Genomic DNA, 25,936 nt, shown 5'->3' with positions numbered 1-25,936 from the left:
TCAGTCACGATCACCCTAACACAGGGGTGTCCAATGTCGGTCCTCGAGGGCCGCAATCCAGTCGGGTTTTCAGGATTTCCCCAATGAATATGCATGAGATCTATTTGCAAGCACTGCTTTCAATGCATATTCATTGGGGAAATCCTGAAAACCCGACTGGATTGCGGCCCTCGAGGACCGACATTGGACACCCCTGCCCTAACACCTTCTTCCCAGAATAATGTTAATAATCTGGATAAATGGGCTGTTTGACCCCCCTGCTCCCCCTCCCTACTGGTGATTGGGCCTCTTTGTTTTGCTTGAGCGGCGTCCGCCGAAAGTGCTGTCCTAAGCGGCTGCCTAGGCTCGCCTAGAGGTTGAGCCGGCCCCGTGGATACAGCTCTGTGGTCCTTTGGCTGATAGCTCTTAACGAGAGTGGAACAGGACGCTCCCTGACGGTGGAGTGAGTAATTTCCCGCTTTTTGCTGGTGCTCCCTTGCAGCGAGGAGCTAAAGCTGCTGCTAAGCCGCGGGTTGGGAGCGGAATCCCAGGAACATGCGACTCCCCCCCCCCGCCTGCCTTAGCGCGAGGTGAGTTCGCGGTGGCGGCCGCGCTCGGGCTCTCTGCCCAGTTTATTAATACCAGACCGCCCGCCCGCTTGCAGGTCCCCCTCCTCTCAGTCCCACGGCTTCTGCGTGCGCTGGTGGATTTCTTTTTCTTTAAACAATGTTTGTTATCTTCCCCCTTGGTTGCAGGTGACCGAAAATGTTTTGGGGTCTTTATTTTGCGATTATGGCTCGGCTGAAGTAAAGTGGCGAGAAGAGATAAAGTGGGACGAGACACGGGTCGCTTAGCTTTTTTTTTTTTTTTGCCAACTTTCGTCGCCAGTGATCAGGCGGGACAGCGTCTGCCACCCTCGAACTCCATGGAGCCGGTGGCCGGGTAGGCACTTCTCCCCCCCCCCCCCTTTTCTCCCGGGGATAGGAGGTTTGAGCTCGTGTGTGGTTTGTTTGCGTGGTTTTTGTGCAGGTTTCCCGGGTTACAGGCCAGGCCGAGCGTTGCACCCTCCTGCACACGGCAGGTGCTGCTTGCAGCTCTCTCTCTGTCCTGCTTGATGCTTCAAGGGGAGGGGAAAGGAGTAGCGGCTGCAGGGCCGAATGTGGCACTGAGGGATAGAAACCTGTAGAAAATCACAGACCTGCACGATTTGTTTGTAGGGCAGCAAGTTCAATCTCTGAAGTCTAAAAGATGGGGTGAAACTCCAGAGCTGGCTGCTTGGTCATCTTAAGCTTTGTAGGAAAGTGAAATGGGGATTTGAGCGCAGGTAGGCAGTAACAACACCCCTTCAAGCGGCCTTTCTCATTTCTTGAGCAGCTCAGGCCTTTGGAAGATAGTTGTTTTATGGGGGGAGGTGAACTGCCATGGAAGCTGAAGTTACCCCCACTTTATTTACAATGCTATTGGTTGCCAGTTTTCTACAGAACTCAATTTAAAGCTCAGATTCTATTATATAGAGCTTTTTTTTTTTTTCCTTCAGCAACCAAATTATTTGCATGCTTTGACAATTCCCTATACACCAGCTGGAACTCTTTTAAGATAATAGATTTGTTCTTCCTTAAGAAAATAGGGCTAGATGAGAATCAACTAGAAATAAGGCATTTTATTTTATAGCGCCACAATTACATATGAAACTATCTTCCAAAGGAATTGAGGCTGGAGGTAAATATTAAGGCATTTAAAACTATGCTGAAAACTTTATATTTTTTATGAACCGTTTGGTGAAAACTTTAAACCCCCCCTTTTTTTTTATTATTGCGGGCTGCAGCAAATGTGGCATTGTAAAAAAAAAAAAAAGGGGGGGGGTTATTTTGATAGAAATAATTCATATGTATTAATGGAAAATGGGCCTTTCAGTCAGAATCCTGACTGAAACCCTTTATTTGGCATTGTTGCTCAGAAGCAACATGTGTTTTCTATGGCTCTTAAGGGAGATCGGCATCTCCAAATGCCTGTTACCTTGGCACTGTTGCTCTCATTCAACATCAAGTTACGTAAAGCAGCCGTTTCACAATCTGCCAATTAAAGGGTTAAATTGAGATAAGGAGCTTGTTATTTCTGTAGTGAGTAGAGATTGTATTATGTATGAATGGGTATATACAATACAGTGGAACCTTGGTTTACGAGCATAATTCGTTCCAGAAGCATGCTTGTAAACCAAAATACTCGTATATCAAAGGAACTAAGGGAAACTCGCTTGATTCGTTCCCACCCACCCCATCCTCCGAGGCCAGCGGTGCTACTCTACCCCCCCCAAGAACCGCCATTGCTCCTCGCTGCTCATGAAGGCCCATCCCCCCGCTCATTTCGCCCCCCTCCGCGTGATCCACCATCCCCCCTGCTCGTGGCACCCCCCCCCGCGATCCAGCATCCCCCACGCTTGTGTCGCACCCCCCGCCGCGATCCAGCATGCCCCAGGCACCCACCCAATCACATTCCTTACCCCCATTTGGCACCGGCACCAGCGTACAGGACATGCCGGTGCCCAAAGATCTGCCTTCTTCTTCGCGCTGGGCCTTGAGCATCTGCGCATGCTCAAGGCTTTCGGATTCCCGTTCTTTCCAAGATTCTTGGGAACCCAAAGGCCTTGAGCATGCGCAGATGCTCAAGGCCCAGCGCGAAGAAGAAGGCAGATCTTCGGGCACTGGCACCGGCATGTCCTGTGCATTGGTGCCGGTGCCAAATGGGGATAAGGAATATGATCGGGTGGGTGCCTGGGGCATGCTGGTTTGGGGGGGGGGTGCGACGCGAGCAGGGGGTGCTGGATTACGGGGTGAGGGTGCCGGATCGTGGGAGGGGGCGCTCGTAAATTGAGACATGCTCGGTTTCCGAGGCGCTGATTTTGTGAATGTTTTGCTCATCTTGCACTCGTAAACCGAGGTACCACTGTATATCTGTTTTGAATTTTGTATAGGTCTTCCCTATTTTTAATGGAGTTCTTTTCTTTTTATATGTTTGTATCTGTAAACTGCTTGGACCTATCATAAGAACAAGCGATACAACTAGTTTAATAAAACATAGGCTCCACAGACTGCCTTTCTTTTGAGACTTTTCCTATTACCATTTAATTTGTAGGTACTGCATTCATAGGAGCCAGCTCTATAGGCGTTGTGGATGCTTGAACCCACCCAGTATTGAGCAAACTCTATAACTGTGTCCAGTGATGGGTTAATTTCCATTGGCTTTAACACCCTCAATCAAATAATTCAGTCTGTCCAAGTATCCCCAATCATTCTGAAAAGTTGGCTCCTATGAATGCATTTGGGCTGCCCTCCTGGGCATCCTTTTATTCATTCCTCTGTATCTTGTCTAGGTGACTGATATAATTTAAAGAGACCTACAAAACAGAGGCAACTAGTGTCTACTTGGAATATGATCCAAACCAAGTAGAAAAGTTTTAGTTTAATCAAGGCTTAATTTCCGGGGGCAGCTGAGGTGTTGGGTTGCAGGAAGTTTTCAAGGAAGGAGGAAGGTTGGATGGGAGCCTGAGGCAGAGCAGAGAACAGCCACTCTACTCCAGCTCCTGTTCTCCTGCTTACCCTGCTCCTGGCCCACCCCTCCCCTAGCTTCCCAGTTCCACTTCATTTTTGACTCCAAATTAGAGAATGACATGAGGATAAATTTTTCCCCGTCCCCGGAGGAACTCATTTTCTGTTCCTGGCGGGTTCTTTTCTTTTCCCCGCCTTATTCCTGCAAGCTTTGTCCTCATTTGCACAAGCCTCAAACACTTGTAAATCATAAGTGTTCGAGGCTTGTGCAGTTAAGGCAGAGCTTACAGGAATGGGACAGCAACAAAACTCGTGGGGACGTTGGGGGGAAATTGAGTTCCTGTGGGGATGGGGACAGATTTGTCCCTGTGTCATTCTCTACTCCAAATTAAATCCCAAATCTAATATTAAAAAGCACTTATATATAGAGCTGCAGCCACTTAATGGACGGGAGCTCTATTTGCCAGTCTTGAGTGGCTCTGTTAGGATAGTTCTACTGATAATTCTTACTAATTGTTTCAGCACTATCAGTAATAAAGTTCCGGATTTGTTTACCAACTTTTAATGAAGGTTCTTGGGCCTGTTAATTTTTGTAAGCAGTATTTGTCTTTTTGCGGATGATAACAAAATCTGCAATAGAGTAGACAGCCCTTATGGTGTGTCAATAACATGAGGAAGGACTTAGTGAAGCTTGAAGATTGGTCTGAAATTTGGCAGCTAAGATTTAAGTTCAATTTTTTTTAATGCAGTTCAGATAAATAATAAAAATAAAAGTGAATTGCATGAACAACAACTAATGTCTTGCAGATAACAATTAGTAATGCACATACCCATATCTTACAGGCTAGCTTAATTTAAACAAAAACATAGACAGGAGTTCAGTATAAAACTATTTGAGGCTTGTGCAGATGGGATTAGATGGTTTGCGGGGATGGGGACCGAGCTCGTGTGGATAGGGCGAGGACCGAGCTTGTGGAAACGGGAACAAATTTTTTCCCAGTGCCATTCTCTAATCTGTATCTCATGCTTCTCCCACTGCCATGTCCAATAATTCTCTCTCCTTCCCTAAGTCCAACAATTCTCCTCTTTCTTCATTTCCCCATGTGCACCATCTCTTTCCCTCTGACACCCTGCCCAACAATTCTCCCTTTCTCTTCCTTCCTCTACTAAAGCATCTGTTTCCCTCCATTCTTCCATACTATGTCCCAAGTTCCTCCCTCCCTCCTTCCTTCCATCATATGTCTGAAGTTTGTGCTCCTTCCCTTCCTTCTGTGTCCCAGGGGACTGCCTGTAAACAGGATGGAGTTGGTCCAGATGAAGGCTACTAAAATGGTTGGTGGTCTTTGTCATAAGGCTTATGGAGACAGACTTAAAGATCTCAATATGTATACGTACTTTGGAGAAAAGGCAGAAGAGGGGAGATATGATAGAGATGTTTAAATACCTTTTTCCAAATTGTGCAGCGGCTTGCAGTATAGCAGATAGGAAAGTTATGGTTAGCAATAATATGTAATCGCACCTCATTCCCTGATGAAAGTACTGAAACAGGGCTCACGTCAGAAGAGGTGGTGCTGCAAGATAAGTTTGATACTTTTTCATGTTATATTTAAAAAGATAAAAAATATAAATTGAAGATTAAAATAGATTAATAGATAAGAAGGTAAAATAAAAGATATGAAAGATATTCAAGCTGGATTAATGAGGATTGCAGCCTGGTTGGGTTAAGCTACCTGATCGGCAGTCGGAAGATCCTTATATCCAATATATCCCCTTTGCTATGAAAGCTATATAATATGCTTTGGTGCAAATGGCATATGGATATCAATAGTAGCCGTGATAGTATTATTGTGCTGACTAGTCAAGAATAATGGCACAAAACACATACCGTAATACTTAAATGGCATAAATGTGTATGAGGCAAACCTCTTTCATTTGAAAGGAAGCTCCAGAATGAGGATGAAGTTAAGAGGTGATAGGCCCAGGAGTAATCTAAGGAAACACTTTTATATGGAAAGGGTGGTAGATGCATAGAATAGTCTCCTGGTAGGGCTGGTGGAGACAAAGACTGTCTGTCTAAATTCAAGAAAATGGAGAACATGCACATGGGATATCTTAGGGAGAGGAGGTAGTAGATGCTGTGGATGGACCATTTGACCTTTATCTGCCTTCAGGTTTCTGTTTCTAAAGCAGTTTCTAGTGCAATAGGTGTATCATTCTGGACCGTAGAGTATTCTCCCCATACTTGTGAGCCATGCAGAAGAAATTCATTCCAGATTTTCAACTCCTTCTCCAGAGGGCTCTGCTGCCCTATTCAGTTTTTCCTTCTGAATACAAGCAGGAAGGTAATCTCTGATCTTCTCTGTATATTTCTTTATTATTTTCGGTATTTTTCACAATTTTTTTTCTTTCTGTGCTACTCCTAGTAGGCCACAACATTACATAATGTAAGAACTGGAAATGGACAGAGCTCCATAGACCAGTGATAATCTCTGGGCTCCTTTTACTAAGCTGCCATTCCCTGTACCTCAACCATACTCCTGAGGTCTAATGATCAACATTTACTAGTTATCCCCGCACTCAAAATTATTAATACATGGCGGCACTTCATCTTTTCTGTTACAGCTCCTCAAACATGGAATTCCCTCCCTATTTACTTAAGAGAAGAAAACAATGTGGATAAATTTAAGAGCAAACTAAAAAGCTTTCTTTTTAAAAGACGCATTTAATAATTAGAAAGCCCGACTTTCTGACATTGATTGGGAGCTTTTTCTGGTCATCAACAAATCGCCCGCTTTTATCTTCTAGAGTATCACAATCAATGTACTTTCTTATGTGGCAGGCAATATGGACCCCACTTCGCATGTGGAAAGCTAACTTAAAGCAAGACTCTGTTTGCTGGAACTGTTTGAAAGAGGAAGGAACTCTTGATCATATGTTATTTCATTGTACTCTAGTCCGCTCTTTTTGGACCTATGTCTGGAACACCATACAATCTATTACTAACTGCTCAGAAGATATCTCTATAGACATTGTAATCCTTCGCTCTCAACACCCATGTTTCACACAATCAAATTGACCACCTAAACTCATTGATACCATGTTGGTGACTGCTCTCATGCACATTCTAAAAAATTGGAAATCACCCTCGCTATTAGATTATACCTTTTGGTGGAACTCTCTGAGTATGTATCATAGATTTGAATCCTATGCATATGAGAAGAGAGTTACATTCCGAACCTGCATGAACTTGAAATACAACAAATCTCCATGGTCATTCTTAGACTCCTCTTCTTAGGCACTCCTGTTATCCTTTTCTTCTCCTCTCTTCTCTCTTTCATTTTTCTTTCCTTTTTCTTTATTGCTCTCTCTCATCTTTATCTTATATATCCCTTACATACATTTTTAATAATTGGAGCCTTTGCTCCTATACAGTTTAAACATAGATCTATATATTTTATATACAGAAAGCTTTATTTTGTTTCTATGTACTTTAAATGATTCTGGTATCCTTTAAAATACTTAATAAAAATTATTGAACTAAAAAAAAAAAAAAGAAAGCCCGACTAAGAGTTTCATTCCAATTCCTTAATTTTTCTGAGATTCATTGTTCTTTCCCTTCCTTTCGTTTTTTACCATAATTGTCTTCTATCAAATCAAATTGTATTTCTTTTCCCATCCTTTCCTCGTGTTTTATTATGTTTGTAAAATTAGTCTCTAATAAGTTTTGTAAGGTTTAGTTTTTTATTTGTTTTGCTGCCCCCTCAATTTTGTAATTTTACTGATATGTTCATCGCTTAGAATTTTGAATAAGCGATCAATCAAATTTATAATAAACTTGAAACTTTTTAGCGCACACAGGATTTTAGCATGCGCTAAACCCTCGCTACGCAGCTAGAACTAATGCCAGCTTAATGCATGAGATCTATGTGCGTGCACTGCTTTCATTGTAGGCTAATAGATCTCATGCATATTCATTGGGGAAATCCTGAAAACCCGACTGGAATACGGCTCTCGAGGACCGGAGTTCCCTACCCCTGGTCTAGTGCGTGTGGCAATTCTGTGCGCACTTAAGCGCACGCTAAAACCACTATCGCAGCTTAGTAAAAGGAGCCCTCTGTCTCTCCCTATCAATTTGTTTATTTAAGTATACCAGTGTTTATAACAGCGGTACCTGGAGTGACCCGCTTCCTATAACACTTGACCCCCTCCCCCTTCCAGCAAACCTCTTCCCAATCCCAAGGAGACAAATACACCTTAGTTGGTAAACACCTGGCCGCAGCCCTGTTTATTGAATAGTAACATATTCTTAAAACAATTTAACAATTAAATATACATAAGTTAACAGCCAAAATTAAATCATTAACAATAACCCCATAACAATGGAATCACCATTGTTACCTGATCCCGAGCTACCATCAGATGTAATTGGCCCCCGACCCCGCCATCCAAGCTAGGGTCCGAGGGGTGGCATGTCCCACACATGCCCCATTATCCAGGGTCAACCGACCCACCAGGCACAGCTCCCAGCCGGCCCACCGCTCATCCCTTGATGAGCCCAGTAGCCAGTAGCTCGGGATACCGCCACAGGCCTGTAACCAGTTACAGGCCCCACCCCACAAGGAACAGAGCTGCAGCTAGGATACCAACACTCGCTCACAACAGGAGGCGAAGTCATCCAATAACAAATCCCAGCCTATATCGGACAGATGGACCCGATCCCTGTAAAACAACCCCGAACATGACACATCCACCCAGTCGTGCCTAATCTGAATACCTCCCCGAGACTCCACCCATTGTCCGACCTGCCTATTAACCTTAACGAGCCCCCTGGTCCACCGCCGAGACGCTAATCGGCTGGGTCTAGGAATAATATCAGACCATACCAACCGCGCCTCGGGGAACCAACCCTGTGCCACTCCCAAATCCCCAATGACCATGTCGATAAGATGTTTGCCACTAAGTGCATCGACATCATTGCCCCCCAGGTGAAGGAGCAATAGATCCGGACGACGAAGGCGCCGCTGAAGATCATTCAGCAGAGGGAGCAACTGGTGCCATCGCATGCCCCTCTGCCCCCACCAGGAGACAAACACACCGCGACGCCCGAGGCCCAAGTGTCGACCGCCGGGCCGGACCACGGCACGCTCGCCAGCCCAATGGACGAAGGAATGCCCGATAATCCAAACAGACAGGACCCGCTGCACAGCACCTGCAAGGCAAACCCCGCAAGTAAGACACAGATCCCAATACCCGAAAGTTAGTAAAATGGGAGCCATGCAATGACCCCCCCCAATACCCCCCGCCAAAATCATCCCCGAACAGGACAACCCACAACATTCCACCGCCCTGGATACATGCCCCAACCTGCTCACCCGCTATTCCAATCCCCTTAACCGCTAATCAGTACGAGTCAAACCCGACGGGCGAATATAGCCCCGATACGCATCCGATGACCATCTACCCAGTCGTCGTATGACCGCTTCCGGAACTCCCGCCGCGAACGCACTGGTAGCCGCCCCAATGCGAAATGAGTGAGTAACTAGCCGGGTCCTCACCACACACACCCAAAGCTAGACGCAACACCGCCAGAAACTGATACCGCGAGAGATGTGCACCATCTTCATGCACCAACAACGCCAAGGCAGATGAAGGACGGACCGCCATATAGGCTTCCAGAGATCGGACGGGGCATGACGTACAACCCTCCACCTGATGCAGGATCAACGTACGCCCCCTGCCCAGCTGATCCGCCTTAGAACGAGCAATGAATATTCGCAACGTGGGACCGGATAAACACACCTGACTACGCAGCAGGCCACGCAGACCCAGTACATCCGACGGGTGGACAAGCAGCTCGCCCACACGCAGCGCTCCAAAAAAGGATAAGGAGAAAGCAGCCCGAAACAAGCAAGCCTCAAAACCAGAGCTCGTCACTATAGGCAAAACGTTGACAAGATTAACCAACAAAGCATGGGTAATAGGCAAACGAGAGTCAGGCACCCGCGGAGCCATCCTACCCCACGCCGCCATCATCCGACGCGGCAAAAACCCTGACGAAGGGCAAGACCACCCGAGGGCCCTGCAAAAGAATGCAAAACCCGCAAGATGACCCGCCGCCACGCTCCGAGAGTAGCCACGAAGCTGCGACGAGGCCAAGAAGTCCACCAGTTGCAACTCTGACACAGGTCCAGGGATCCATCCCCGAGATTGAAGAAAGCCGGATACCGTTACAAAACCGCTGTTGTACCGGACCCACGTAGACGGAGCTACGGAGCGTTGTAAGAAGTACCAGATCCGTTCCCCACCAGGCTCCACAAATGCTCCGGCATCTGCAATCCCACCATCTGCGCTTCCGGCGCCAGCTGACGAAACTGCAAAAAGCGAAAACGAGAAAGAGCGTCAGCAAGTCTGTTTTGCACCCCAGGAACGTGCCGCGCCCGAATGAACAGGTTAAGTCGCAAACAGCGCACTACAAGCTCGCGCATCAACGCAGTCACACGTAAGCATTTCGCCGTCTGCCTGTTGACCACTTCTACCACCCCCATATTGTCACACCAAAACACTACTCGTCTGTTTCGCAACCTATCTGGCCATAACTCACACGCCACCAGTAACGGAAAAAGCTCAAGCAGAGTGACATTACGGGTAAGTCCTGCCTGCCGCCAAGTCTCAGGCCAAGCCGCTGCGCACCAATCGCCCTGAAAGTAAAGACCGAAACCAACACCCCCCGCCGCGTCAGATTGCAGCTCGAGATCCAAATTAGTAACCTCAGGCCGTTGAATGGGAAGCGAACCATTGAAACACTCAAGAAAAAGGGACCACATCCGCAAATCAGCCCGAATCCCAGCTGAGATCCGCACAAAGTGTCTGCGGTCACGAACACCGGCTGTCGACGCCGCCAAACGACGGGAAAAGGGGCGACCCATAGGCAAAACCCGACAGGCAAAATTAAGAGACCCTAACAGAGACTGTACCAATCGCAAAGTAGGCTTACGAGCACCCCGTACCCGTGTTATCAAATCCAACAACTGCCGCACTTTGCCCTGCGGAAGCCGAATAACCATCGCTACGGTGTCGATCTCAATCCCCAGGAACGTGAGACACGTGGAAGGACCCTCAGACTTATCCGCCGACAACGGAACTCCAAATTCTGCAGCCATGTTCTCAAAAGTGGTCTTCAATAGCAAACAATCATCAGAAGCCGCTCCCCCCCCCAAAAAGAAAATCATCCAAATAGTGAACTACCGAGTCCCTCCCCGCACGCCGAACCGTGACCCAGTGCAAAAAGGAACTAAATAATTCAAAAAAGGCGCAGGAAACGGAGCACCCCATCGGCAGGCATCGATCAAAATAAAAGGCTCCCTCAAACTTAAAACCCAACAAAGGATACGAAGACGGGTGAACCGGCAACAACCGAAAAGCCGATTCAATGTCCACCTTAGCCAACAAAGCCAAAGGGCCGACCCGACGAATGAGACCGAGGGCACTGTCAAAGGACGCATAACGTACCGAACATAGATCACGCGGAATGCCGTCATTCACCGAACGTCCAGCCAGTCTGGACAAGTTGTGAATCAAACGATATTTTCCCGGCTCCTTTTTAGGTATGATTGCCAGAGGAGACAGCACCATCACCGGAAACGGGTGATCGCGAAAAGGCCTTGCCACCCGCCCCAGCTCGATTTCCTCCGTCAAGTTCCGACGAACCTCCTCCCGAAGATGAGACACAGAGGAAGCGTTGGAAGCCTGAACATTAGCTAAAGGCAGCACACACGGTATCACAAATCCCTCGCTAAACCCCCCCAATAGAACATCCGCCGCCCTCGAATCCCGATACTGAGCCAGCCACGGACGCATGGCACCCACCGCAACCGGAATGGGTAACCCCCGGGGCCCTGACTCACTTAACCGGGGGAGGAGGCAAGCCGGCTCCCTTCTTGGGGCACTTGATAGCCGGGTGACCCTGGCCGCACAGGGAACAGGCGTGTCGAAAACGGCAGTCGTTAAAGGAGCAGGTTGATTTATTAAACTGCCAGCAGAGGCCTGGACCTCCCCCTGCACCAGCACCCCCGGGCGGACGAAAGGAACGCCCCCCCACCTACCGTCTGCGGAACCTGCTTACCCAAAGTTCCAGTACCCGAACCTCCCGGCTTCGCCATATGGGTGAGCCAGAGATTAATGTCCTGCGTACCCCAGGACATGTGCCGATTCTCCTCCATCTTGTCGCGGAACGCTTCGTCGTAATTCAGCCACGCCCAACCCCCGAAGCGCTGGTAAGCATCTAAAACGGAATCCGCGTATGCCAATAAAAGGCCATAATCCTGAGGCCTCTCCCTCCCCCAGACACTGGCTGCCTCGGAGGACCAAAACCGTTAAGGTCCTCCAGGCACGCTTCCTTTAACCCCTCCCACCCACAATCCCCCTCGGCCGCGACAAACCCGTTGGGAGAAGAAGAGGAGATCCCTCGACCACGGACCGCCCCCCCCACTCTCTTCTTCCTTCTACCTATCCCGACTCCCTCTCGCCTAGCTAGCCCACGGGCGACTCAGCGGGCCACCCAGCCCCGCGTTAGGGTCGCCCGTCGAGACTAGCTCTCGGGCTTAATTAATCCTGAAGAAGCGGAACCTGTGCAGAATGCCAGATTCAACTCTAGTCACCTTGTTGGGCAGACTGGATGAATTGTGCAGCTCTTAATCTGCCAACAATTACTATATTACTATGTTAATTAAAAATTTAACTAAAAACTGCGGAAATTGCTAGCGTGGCTATTTTGAAAATATGTATGAAATACAGTATCAAAAATTGCCCAAATCCTGGTTAATGATTGTTTTTGTGTCTGTTTCCCATGGGGGGGCACATAAAATTCAATGGTGGGTTGCAGGTTGCCTACCATGCACTTTATCAGTATTGCCACTGTCACCACTGTCCATGTATATTCAGCCGTGGCAGTCGCTGCTCATTACCCAGGTAACAGTGCTGAATTTATGTTTTAGAGGCTGCAGCTGAGGTTTAAAAAAAATGTTGATTCCAGCATTTGAGCATTAATCAATTTATTTTTAACAGTAAGATTATTCCATCTGAAGTGTAAAAAGATCTCTTTGGAGCTATGCATTAATTGGATGGCTGGATTTCCAGTGCTCTGTGCATTTGTGAACAAGATCCTACTGTCCCATCCTGTCATTTCAGGATATGCCGGAGGCAGGGCACAAGCTGGCTTTTCTTGTTTTATGGATTCAGAATGTCAGAGGAAAATAGAGAGCAAATAATGCAGGGGAGGAGACATAGGCATCCTGGGACTGTTTATTTTATTTTTATTTTTCCTCTAACTCTACTTTTCACTTCTCTATTACCCTCCAGGTACTTTAGTTAGATTGTGAGCCTTCGGGACAGTAAGGGAATTTTTCAAGTACCTTTCTTATTTCTAATCTTAATGTATATTTTCTCTAAACCGCTTAGAACCTAACGGATGTAGCGGTATATAAGAAATAAATTACATTACATTACATTACATTACATTACATATATACCTGGCAGGGACTTAAGGGTATTTAGAATGCAGTGCAAGATTTATTTTACTAGCTTTGTACTGTACGTTAAAAAATATTTTTTTTTATAATTCTTTCCCTTTGTAAGAGGTAAAACATTGTAAGGTTAATCTGTTTTAGAGCATGTGGGCTAATGTGTTCTGAATGGCTTCTTCACTATGCTATGGGCTGACTTTTCCGGCTTACTGCTAGCATGGTTATATTGAGATGAACTGGGCATAAAGATGGTAATTCTATAAAGGAGAGTAGACACCTGCTTACATTTATAGAATTTGTCATTTGGGGAAAGGGATTGGGACTTGTATACTGCCTTTTCTGTAGTTTTACAACCACACTTAAAGCAAGGTATTTTTTTCTAGGAAGTTGTTAAACCAACTAAGTGTAGTGTCGTGATTCCAATTTCAGTAAGTTTTGCTAGGAGAAGGTGGTGGTTTGCAGAATCGAAGGCTGCAGAGATGTCAAATTGGAGGAGGGCTGCTTGTTGGCCTGTTTAATTTTTGTGATAAGGGTTAGTAGAAGGAGTTCAGTGCTGTACTGCAGTCTGAATCCAAACTAAGTGGGATATAGGCCGGAGTACTGTTCCATGTAGGATGCAAATTGCTTACATACATGAGTTTCTAGGAGCTTGGTAAGTATGGGGATGACTGCTATGGGTCTGTAGTTTAAAGGGATCGATTGGTCAGCATTTTGCAATTCTGGTATGAGTCTGAGAGCTATTTTGCCCATTTTGGCCTTGGAATTGGCCTTCATTTAGAAGGATGTTTAGGAATTTGGTGAGTCAAAGAAAACAGAGAAGGTGACCTGTGGTGCTCAATATCTTTATTGTGGTCAAGACTCGACATATACGTATTTCGGCCATAAGGCCTGCCTCAGGAGTCTACAGACAATGTGAGAAAAATTAAAAATACTTAAATAAGAATAAACTGCCATGTTTCCCCGAAAATAAGCCCTAACATGATTTTCGGGGTAGGTCTTAATATAAGCCCTACCCCCGAAAATAAGCCCTAGTTGCCGGCAGCAGCAGCAGCGTTTCCCCTCCGACCCATCTCTCCCTCCCACCTGAACTGCGAGACCAAAATAATACAATCCGAAATACAATACCTCATCAGCAACACAGCAGAGGAATGCCCGGGCGAAAGAAGGCCATGAAGCAGCCTGTCTAGATTGTTGCCGACTTTGCTGGTTTGTTATAAGGTATTTATTTCGGTCTTGCAGTTCGGATGGGAGGGAGAGATGGGTCGGCATGGGGGTGGTGCGCACGTGGCAGAAGGGGATAGAAAGATGCTACACGGGGATTTGGGAGGAAGGGAGGGATAGAAGCTGCAAGGGTTCTGCTGCACAACAGATGAGAGGGAGGAATAGAAAGATATTGCACAAGGGAATGGGTGAGAGGGGAGGAAAGATGTACATGTGGGGGAGAGAAATGAAATAGGAAGAATTGGGGTGGAGGAGAGAAAGGGAGAGATGATTATTGTACATGAAAATAAGACCTAGTACCTTTTTTTTGGGGGGGGGGGCCCAAAATTAATATAAGACAGTGTCTTATTTTCGGGGAAACATGATAAAACAGCTTTAAAAATGAAAGCAAACTACTATCTCAGAGAACATAAGAAATATAAAACATAAAAACCTTACATTAAATATGTAACAATAAGAACAAGACAATATTTTAATTTTAAATGAAATAATAAACTGCTGAACGTGATAACTACACACAAAAATTATTGTTACCAGAGGGGGAATGTCTAATGCTGAGTACACAAAGACTAATGTGCATTGTGAAGTATTGCAAAGAAGTCTTAATTTCCTTTATTTTAGTTATTTGGTGCAAAACTTTCAGTTTTTTTGCTGGGCTTAAAAACATTGTTAAATTAAAAATACAGTGCAGTGCAGGCAAAGAAAACTAATCTGCTTTTAAAGTCAGTGATGGCCATGGCTCAACTGGTGTTGAGCATGCTCTAATGAGAGAAGAATACAGTGATTCATTTTCAAATTCATTGTTATTACTAGTCATGATGTACCATTAAAAGGAGTGATGAAATTAAGCATGAAAAACATGGTATTTTTGAGTGAGAAAGGTACCTAAATCTGGACCAAAAAAAATGTGTTTAGAAAGTGTCTGCTTATGCCAATTGAAAATGTGGATGCCATGTCAAACCCCCCCCCCCCACCAAAAACCTTGTTAGCAATTTTCTTAATCTAAGGTTTGTCTTGACCTCTCTTTAAAAACAAACAAAAAAAAGTAGCGCTATGTGAGAACTCGTGACCAACTATTCAAACAGTTGGTCAAAACTAATACGTGTCATTTTCTTTTATGCGTCAGACTGAGTTACTGTTTTGAGCTGACTTCCTATTTTAAATGACAAAGAAGCCAGTGTAAGCCAGATAAAAGAACCAAAAACTTACTTTTCTACTGCGCCAAATAGTGCATCAGTATCACCAGAATTCTGAAATGAAAGTGAAACTAAACATAGTAAGGACTTTCAAAGGCTTACTACTTGTCATATCTGCCACGTAAACCTCTTTGGTTGTGCAGATTGGGACAGATCAACCAATAGAATTGAACCATTGTTATGTCAACCTATCGTAGTGCTTAGTTATATCACCAATGCCGTGAATGTTTCTGTAGAAGTGGCAATTTGTTCTGTTAGAAAGCATGGTAGTCAAGTTATGTGACTAGTGATTATTTAGTATTCCTAAAGAGTGCATACATGAAATCTTGTGAAAAAAGGCAGATAACGTTGTTTATCGATTGTTGAACATGAATTATGTTCTGAATGTAAAAAAGATATATTACTAAGGCAATCTCAAAATGGATCATATGTAGAAATGTACCTTGAGACTTTGAAAGTAGGCTAAGTTTTTAGCGATGTTCCTATAAAATCCAGAAATCATTCGCTATCATGCGAAATTTAAGGCAAATCTGATAGAAAACAATTCCAGCTCCTGGCCCAATCCCTAGTCTTAGGACTTCTAGACTACTGCAACATCTAACTTTTTTTTTTTTGGGCCCCAAAATCTCATCTTATATTTTAGTATATACAGTAATAATGTTTTCAGTCTGTTATTCCTGTGAGAGTCACACTGAATGAGAAGAACGTTTGCCTGTCAGTTCACAATACCAGCTTCTGTCACTTCTAATAAAACCATGTGGCTGCTGGGCTAGTTGTGAAATCCACTTTGATAGGTTGAAAATAAAGGCCAATGAATATATGGGTAATGGCATGCTAAAGTTAGTTCAATAAAATTGTCCCACCTATGAGAATTTACTAGTAGATTTTGATGCAAGGGGTTGACAGAACCTCTTCCTGCTTCTGGTCAATTTCTGCTCTTGCGTCTTTGCAAGCCTTTCAGTGTGCCTCTACAGTTTGACCTGTCACCAGGGCACCATTTTGGATCTGCCATCTTAACTAAATCAGGTTTATGCATGCTGGTGCGGTAATTGCTGAGGACATGTTCCTAACAATTACTGGTATGTTTTAATTTTTACTGTTTAGGCATGCACAGAACAACAGCTTAGTGCACTTTAGTAAAAGACCCCTTAAAATTTTTTTATACATCTTTATTAAGGTGGATTTTATTTTTGGGGAACAGGGATGATAGTGCCAGGGTTAATCATTCACATGTGTTCATTTGCATATTACATGGAGTGAATACATGCATTTACCTTGATTTTTGAGCTCATCTTCCAGCCCCCACTCCATTATTTCATTTTCTTTTTCTTTTTTTTATTTATTTATAAGATTTTCACATTATTATCAAGCATATCATCTTGTACAGAAAGTGTAATCAAGAGAACATAATATTTAAATTTACTTCCAATCCTGAAAATAAATCAAGGTATGAAATGAAAAATAAGAAACATCTTATCTTAATCACACACTAGTCCTCAAATAAAGATCCAAGATTAATGATAAGAGTAATTAAATTAAAGAATATCTTCACAAAGAACTCACTTAATCTGCTGCTGAAAGAGAGCTAATTATTACATGGATGCAGCTGGTTCTTCATACTCAAGTCGTTTCAAAGAGAGAAAACAGTCAAATGAGCTGGTTCTACAAACACATATTTTAAGGAATGATATCTGATGACACATTTACAGGGATACCTAAGAAAGACCCTCTATCTGAGTCACACCTAAACTAAAGTAAGCCTTAAGTTTATATATCGCATCTTATCCACGGAAGTGGAGCTCGACACGGTTTACAAAGCTTAAAAAATATAAGAAGAGAGAAGAGAAAGAGTTTACAAAGCATAAAAAGAGGGGATGTAATCAGGAGAAGAGATGTTATATGCTAGAGAAAAGCCAGGTTTTCAGTTGGTTTTCACCTGGTTTTAACATTAGAAATTCCCTTCTCTTCTGAGTCTCTCTTGAGATATCGGGGAATATCTGAATGTGGAAACCCAGGAAGTCCTTAGATCTGTTTTTAAAGAAAAGTTTAAGAATCCAATCCTTGTCTGGAACCAAAGCTACAGTCAATGAGAGAGTGGCTGAAATAGCCAATTCTCTATCTGATTGTTCCAATAAAGTGGAAACATCCAAGAGTTCTTCCTGTGGTTTTCCATCATCTTCTTTCTTTTGCGAATCCTGATTTCTTGTAAGTAGATAATATATCCTTGTAAGAGGTAGTAAAAAGTTCTCAGATATTTTAAGAATTTCCAGAAAGTAACGCTTTATCATATCTTGTGGAGAGATTGATGAAATTTTGGGAGAGTTAATTAAACACAAGTTGTTAGCCCGAGTATTGTTCTCTAGAGCTTCCAATTTTTTCCTCAGAAGTAAATTATCTTTAACAAGTAAGTCTTGATTGTTCTTTTTTAAAATTTTATTTTTATTGAGATTTAACAATTTCAACAAGATGAAATAAACTCTTGTACAAGAAATACAGAAAGAAACTCAAAAAATTTCAGAAATTTTCAATTAACATAAAAATTGCTATCTTCCTTAGACCCCAATAACAAGGATCTTGGTAAAGAGAAGAGAATCATATTTAACCCCCCCCCCCAAAAAAAAAAATAAAATAAAATAAGGAAAAGGCTTAACGGAAGGTCCCAATATCCATACGAGTGCTTCTTAATCTCTCCCAAACATTCACGTCGCCAGCTTCTTCATATCCAAGAATGTTCTCAGTTGTTCTGGTGCATAGAAGACATATTTCACTCCCAAGTACTTAATCATACACTTGCACGGATATGCCAAAAGGTATGAGGCACCAATGCTCAGTGCCTCAGATCTCATTGCAAGAAATAGTTTCCTTCTTTCTTGTGTTTGGTGAGTTAAATCAGGAAACATCCAAACTTTTTTGCCATAGAACAATACTTGTGAATTCCGATAATACAATTTATGTTTAAATATATTTATTGATTTTCAAATCATATAATCAAGAATACCTTGTACAGAAAGCAAATTAGCAATTCTAAATAAAGCAAGAAACATTCCAATAACATTAAATCATATATTAACTAAAATGCTCAAGTCCTCTAAATTGGATCCAAGATTTCTTATAAAATAAAGCCAAAATTAAAGAATTGAACTTAATGTACACTCTTTCATAAAGTTAGCTGGAAGGCTGATTGCTGGGATTAACCTATAGTCATAGAGCTTATGATTTTTCTACCTCCAATCGGGAGAGCGCTAAAAAAGAAGTCAACTGATTAGGCTCAAAGAAAACATATTTAACTGATCGGTGATGGACTATACATTTACAAGGGTGTCGCAAATAAAAAGTAGCACCCAAAGATATAACACCTGGCTTCAACAAAAGAAATTCACGACGACGCCTTTGCGTCTCTCGTGATAAATCAGGAAATACCTGGACTTTACAACCCATAAATTCTTTCTGTCTATTTTTAAAGAACAGTTTTAACAACCATGCTTTATCAATAGAGAGAGCTACTGTTATAATCAAAGTACTCGGTTCTACAACCTCTTTATCTGATTTTTCCAATAACTCTGATACATCCAATAGTCCTTGATCCGACGGCTTTTTTGGTAATTTAGTCTTATTAGGTAAATAATAGACTCGTGATAAAGGAGGTAATGAATCTTCTGAGGCCCCCAAAACTTCAAGAAAATATCTTTTAAACATTTCTCTAGGAGGTGTCAGTGGAAGCTTAGGAAAATTAATGATTCTTAAGTTATTGTATCTAGAGTTATTTTCTAAGTTCTCCATTTTTCTTCTAAGATTGATATTGTCTTTCATTAAAGCTTCCTGTAATTGTTTGGATGATTTAATGTCCTGTTCAAGCTTTTGAACCGAGAAATTAGAGGCAGTCATATCCTTTTTCAAATCTTTGAGTTCAGTAGAATGTTGAGATAATTTCCCCTCAATTAACTGAAGTTTGGGACTTATGGTCTTCACTAGTCCGGCCATAAGATCCCATAGTGAGTCCAGAGTTACTTCTGAGGGTTTTTCCAAAGAAAATACAGGTAAAGAAATGTCATAGTGCTCACCGTCCAGTTGAATAAGTTTACGCTGTCCCTGAAGGTTAACTCGCCTCTCAGATGATTCCCCCTCAGCTTCTTCAAAGGAGCTCATATCCATAGGAGCTCCTGTCAGCAGGCTCTGTGATGGACTACTTGCCTCAGGGGAAGACAAGACCCCGACCTCCGGGGTTTCCTTACCCCTTGGAGAGCTGCTTAGCTGAGGTTGCGGGGGCGGCGCCCTAACGTCGGGGCTCAATGATGTCTCCAATCCCGGAGGAATCTCCACGGCCTCACTGACGCCGCTACTCCTCTGCGGGCCTCCCTCCGACGCCGAAAAAATACCCTGCATCCGCCTGATGAGTTCCCCGATGTCTCCAGCCGCGGGGGTGGCCGTGGGCCGCGAGGCACCAGCGGTGCTACGGCCCCTCCGTTTAGGCATCGGGTGAGTAAAAGAGCCACTTGCAAATAATTGAAAATTGTTTAAGAAAAATCTTCAGAGCGGCGTCTCAGCGCGTCCAGCCAGACGCCATCTTGGATGCTTTCTCCGATAATACAATTTAAATATTGCATTAACATCTTGCTCGAATACTAGGGAAACCAGTAAAGTAGCTCTTTCAGTTGTTTCTGATATACTTGTTTCAAGCAAGTCTGTAATATTTAAATTTTCCTGACTGTTTGCATTAACTTGTCCCATATCTGGATTTACTTTTTTAGGTGGTACATAATAAATTTTATTTAATGGGGGAAAAGGATCCAAGGAAAATTTCAAAACTTCACTCATGTATTTTTTAAATAAATCCAGAGAAGACATTAGTGGTGATTTCAGGGCCACCATCAGAAATTTCTGGGCCCCTTACTGAGCAATCCTATTGGGCCCCCCCACGCACCCCTTCCCCCCCAACCCCCCCCCCTTCTTCCATGGGCCGAATACACACATACTTTTCTCTGTCGCCGCACTCTTTGACCAAAAGATTTGTAAGCCTGCAACCACGTCAAGGTAGACTCTTTCAGTAGGGCCCTAACCTAACCTAAACTAAACTAATCTATACCTATCTATTCTAAACTAACATATGTGTAATACTGAACTAATAACAAACTAACAAACATCTGCATAATAAATAACTAATAAATAATAGCTATAATTCACTTTTGAATGTAAAATCTCAGTTAAGGATTTCTTTTGACCTTTGTAGGCCAGAAGTAGATCACAATTGCACAATATTTTTTGTAAAAGTATTAAATGTGTTTTTATAAATATTGTAAGCTTAATAAATATATCAGAAAAAACTACACATCTGAGCGCATATCTGAACATACACATCTGTATGATCCCATCCTCCTCAGCTTGCCTACACATCCACAGCTGCATGTTAATGATGATGTATATGTTATGATGATAAATAAGTGCATATGAGCACATCATTAACATGCAGCTATGGATGAATATATAATGATGTTATGAGTGTGCACCTCTTCCTTCCCATCCTCCTCAGCATGTCACATACAGCATGTTACATTACACAGACTTTGTGTAATGTAACATGCTGTATGTGACATGCTAAGGAGGATGGGAAGGAAGAGGTGCACACTCATAACATCATTATATATTTATGAATCAATCTGATAATCATCACCACCAGGCTGTGTGTGTTATGGGATGGAGGAAGAAAGGTGCATGTTTAAATTGCGCGGGGACAGAAATCCCCCCGCCCACCCGTCCCCACCAAAGTCCCACCCGTCCCCGTGAGGACTCCCACCCGTCCCCGTGAGGACTCCTACCCGTCCCCGCGAGGACTCCCACCCGTCCCCGCGAGGACTCCCACCCGTCCCCGCGAGGACTCCCACCCGTCCCCGCGAGGACTCCCACCCGTCCCCGCGAGGACTCCCCTCCGTCCCCGCGAGGACTCCCCTCCGTCCCCGCGAGGACTCCCCTCCGTCCCCGCGAGGACTCCCCTCCGTCCCTGCGAGGACTCCCCTCCGTCCCCGCGAGGACTCCCCTCCGTCCCTGCGAGGAATCCCCTCCGTCCCCGCCCGTCCCTATAAACTACAGAAATAGTTATTTCATTTAATTATGCTACTGAATTAAAGGCTCTCGTAGAAACCCATTTAAAAATAAGCAAAAAGACTTTATTAATTTGGAAATATTAATTGGGAAGAATACATACTTTGTAAACTGGTTTCTACCAGAGCCTCTAATGTTTATAAGTTTTTATCAACACAACTAATATATTACTTTATCCTGAAGCAAAAAAAAAAAAAAAAGAATTTTTTTTCCTACCTTTGTTGACTGGTTTCTGCATTCCTCATGTTCTCATTTAATTCCTTCCATCCACTGTCTTTCTTCTTTCTGCATATTCCATTTGCTCTGTTACTGTGCCTCTCCCTTTCTCCCCCCTCCCAAATTGGTCTGGCACCCATCTTCTTCCCTCCGCTCCCCCCATAGTCTGGCATCTCTGTCTTCTTCCCTGCCAGTGTCTTCTCTCCACTCTCTCTTCCCCATTTCCTTTCAGCGTCCTTCTCCCCCCATCTTCCCCATGTCCTGTCAGCATCCTTCTCCCCTCTCTGTCTTCCACATTTGCTTTCAGTGTCCTTCTCCCCCCTGTCTTCCCCATGTCCTTTCGGCGTCCTTCTCCCCCCTCTGTCTTCCCCATGTGCTTTCAGCGTCCTTCTCCCCCCCTCCCGTCTTCCCTATGTCCTTTCAGCGTCCTTCTCCACCCCTTTGTCTTCCCCATGCCTTTCAGCGTCCTTCTCCACCCCTTTGTCTTCCCCAGTGCTTTCAGCGGCCTTCTCCCCCCTCAGTTTTACCCATTTCCCTTAAGCGTCTTTTCTTCTCCACTCCACCTTTCCTCCCTTTCTCCCTCCCTGCCCCTTACCTTTGTGGCGCTTCCCCACCTGACCGACAACAGAAAAGGCCCGGTCGGACAAACCTCCCTGCCCTGTAGCCGCGAATCTAAATTACCTTCTTACAGCAGCTGGAGTATTGAAGCTGCTGTAAGAAGGTAATTTAGATTCGCTACTACAGGGCAGGGAGGTTTGTCCGACCGGGCCTGTTCTGTTGTCGGTCGGGTGGGGAAGCGCCATAAAGGTAAGGGGCAGGGAGGGAGAAAGGGAGGAAAGGTGAAGTGGAGAAGAAAAGACGCTTAAGGGAAATGGGTAAAACTGAGGGGGGAGAAGGCCGCTGAAAGCACTGGGGAAGACAAAGGGGTGGAGAAGGACGCTGAAAGGACATGGGGAAGACAAAGGGGTGGAGAAGGACGCTGAAAGGACATAGGGAAAGCGCCACAAGGTTGGGGGAAGCGCCACAAGGCTAAGGGGACCTGACCGGCTGTGCACACCCCCCCCATGGCTGCACCCGGGTCGGCCCACCCCTCCCCCCTTCGGAACATGACTGTCTTTTCCCTACCTGCCCTGCCGCAAGCAGCCCAACGGAAGTCTTTCTGATGTCAGCACTGACGTCGGAGAAAGGGAGGGCTTTGCTTAAGCCCTCCCTCCGACGTCAGCGCTGACATCAGAAAGACTTCCGTTGGGCTGTGTGCTGCGGCAGGGCAGGTAAAGAGAAGGAGAGGAGACTATGCTTGCGACCCTGGGGGAGCCCGGGCCCCCTGTCAGCTCCGGGCCCCTGAATGCAGGACTGGTAGTACTGCCCTGATGGCGGCCCTGGGTGATTTAGGAAAATTTAACAAACGGATATTCAGTCTGTGATTGAAATTTTCCAGTTGTTCTATCTTTCTATTCAAAGAAACTTTGTCTTTCACCATTTCAGATGTTAAGTCTTGGAGAGTATCAACCTTTGCTTTAACTTGCTTTAAATCAGCAGCAAAGTCTTCTTTTATACTTTCCACTTTTTTCTCTAAAGTGGCAACAGTACTTACAAGCTGAGAAGTATCTTGAAGATTTGGTGATGTTGCTGTTTAGGTGCTGGAGAATTTCCCATATATTCTCCAGAGTTATCACCGGCAGTTTTGTCAGCTGGGAGCAACTCCAACTCCAACTCCCAGCTCTGCCTGTTCTCCCATGTTCCTCGCTGCAAGTGCCCCTCGAAACTGGGTTTCCTTCACGTGAGAATCATCAGGAGACTTCCCCAACGCTGCAGCGTTGAGAGCAGGGCATGGTGGAGTGACGACTCCCGGAGGTGAAAGCGATGTTTCAAAGTCTAGCTCCTCGGCTTTTCCTCCAGACAAGAAGGCAGCAGACACACTTCCGGACCCTTCCTGGGACCTCGAAGTTGTGGCGAACTCCAAAATAGAGCGCTGGACAGGGGAAGACGTTATAACCATCGAGGGCCTGGTATGAACGCTTCCTTTTCGTTTGTTGTGCGGCATAACAGACAAGTAGGAGTTAGTTTGCAAAACTCTGCCTTGATTGTTCTTAATTGTTTTTAAATCCTTATTTTCTTCTTGAATATCTGACTTCAATGATACAATATCTTGCTTTAAGATCTTAATTTCTTCTTTTTGGATTTTTATTTCTTTATCCAAATTATTTATTTGAGGATTAAGGGAATTCCTCAAGTTGGACACTAAGTCCCAAAGAGAGTCTAAAGTGACTTCAAATGGTTTAGCAAGGGGAACAAAATTTACTTGTGCCATTAAAGATTGTTCACTCGGCTGGTTTATCTCTCTGAAGTCTTGGTCCCCTTTTGCCCAAGTTGTCCCTGTCGTTGGTTCTTCCAAGAGGAGAAAATCACTCTTAGCTGTTTCAGATAGCGAGCCCTCTGACACACTGGCCTCTTAAGAGAACACTTCTTCCTTTGGTGTGCTCTCCTCTCACGGTGAACTGGCTCCCAACGGCAGCGGCTGAAGGGGCGGCATCCTTACGTCTGGGGTCAGTGTAACATCTAGGCCAAGGGTGTTCGCCGCGGCACTACTCTCTGCCGGCACTCCCAGCGGGCGATTCCCCAACGAAACCTGCTCACTTAGGAGACGTTTAAATATATCATCTACAGCAGGCAATGGGGCTTCTGAGTGTTGGGAGGCTCCACCAAATCTTCTACCCCTTCTCTTCGGCATCGCAGAAGGTAAGAGAGACAACCTAAGCATCCTCTCAGCAAGCGGCAGCCATCTTGGATCTCGTAATCTCCATTATTTCATTTTCATATAGTGCTAAGAATCTGGGATACAGTGATTGATATTTGTGTGTGTGTGTATATATAGTTTTTTGAGTATGGATTATACTTAACTTTGAAAATTATGAATAATTTACTGAGATATGCTGTCTTTTGAAATTTTTTTTTGTTTTTTTTAAATACAAGTACATGAGTCAAAAGACAGACCATAAGACCATTAAATTGCCACCAAACTATTTTATTTCAAACACTTAAGGCACTTCCCACACCATATTCTTCAATCAACCGTTGTACAGATGCACCATGATCAAACTTCTTCAACTTTCTTTGTTATCAACAGAGATAAACACTTCCCTTTCTGTTTCTCACTGCCAACCTGAGTGGAATCTGTAGCTCTCCTTGCCCTTTATTCCCAGTCCTCCGTCTTGAATTGCGCAGAGCACAGGAGAAACGCATGCACCTGCATTGGTTTCAGTATGTGTCATGTGAGGGAAATTGACTACTTCCGGTTTGTGTCAAATTTCGGTTTTCAGAGCTTTTTGATTTTCAGAATTTCAGATAAAGGATCTTGTACCTGTATGGTAAATTTTGATACTCTGATAATTATATATATATATATATATATATATATATATACCGTATGTATATATATATATATATATATATATATATATATATATATATATATATATCTTTTGAATAGTTTTATCTTGGGGGAATTTTTTACTTTTTGTTTTATCATTACAGAGTATACAGGTATTGATCTTTTAACAAAATATTCAGCAAAAAGCAAGGAAAGACACCCCACAAGAAATTAACAGAGAATGAAGATGTGGGTCTGCAACTAAGATTACACTCAATATTTGATAAATATTTATATTTATTATAAAGCCAATAAAACAGTCTTATCTACCGGTACTTGTTTATCCCTGGTTGATGTGTACCGTTCAATCCCTACTTCTTCATTCTCTCCTCATTGGTCTATTAATGCTGTGAGGGAGTGAGGAAGAGAGCCTTAAACCAGGCTGTGCTTAGGATTCACATGTACAAGGCAGTATGAAAGACATGGATTCTAATTAGGCAAGTAAATATTTTTGACCTTTCCTTTTACAAGCAGGTGGGATGGGGAGCCTGGGGCGCAGCTAAGAACGAGCTATCTTTAGCATTGCAGTGGGGCCCTGGGTCCTTGCTATTGCTCGGGATTGTAAGCAGTGGCTCTTTTAAGTTTGCAGAATTTATTTCTATATTATCTGAAACTTTATAGTATAAAGTTGGCTTGTTTTTGGTTTGTGATGAGTGGTACATTCATAATTTCTTTATTTTTTTATGCTACATTCTTGCTTTTATGAATGCTTAGTCACAGCCTGATCTCAAG

At 44.0% G+C, this 25,936-nt stretch overlaps 1 protein-coding gene across 4 annotated transcripts in view; it reads left to right on the top strand.

Moving 5' to 3' along the window:
• The first annotated feature begins 294 nt into the window (after positions 1–294).
• The window catches only part of COBL (cordon-bleu WH2 repeat protein), a 398,758-nt gene continuing 373,116 nt past the window's right edge, over positions 295–25,936 (top strand). The window contains exons 1-2 of one of the 4 annotated variants that reach the window (XM_033930509.1): positions 295–442; positions 735–921. In XM_033930509.1, the coding sequence (XP_033786400.1) occupies positions 905–921 (17 nt within the window). In that variant the 5' untranslated portion in view covers positions 295–442; positions 735–904. Of the gene's footprint in view, positions 570–734; positions 922–25,936 lie in introns of those variants that run through there. The other 3 variants (XM_033930508.1, XM_033930507.1, XM_033930510.1) reach the window with 3 other exon arrangements.

This window comes from Geotrypetes seraphini, chromosome 2, assembly GCF_902459505.1.
Source record: "Geotrypetes seraphini chromosome 2, aGeoSer1.1, whole genome shotgun sequence".
Taxonomy (NCBI): Eukaryota; Metazoa; Chordata; class Amphibia; order Gymnophiona; family Dermophiidae; genus Geotrypetes; species Geotrypetes seraphini.
This window is presented reverse-complemented; position numbering and strand designations above follow the sequence as displayed.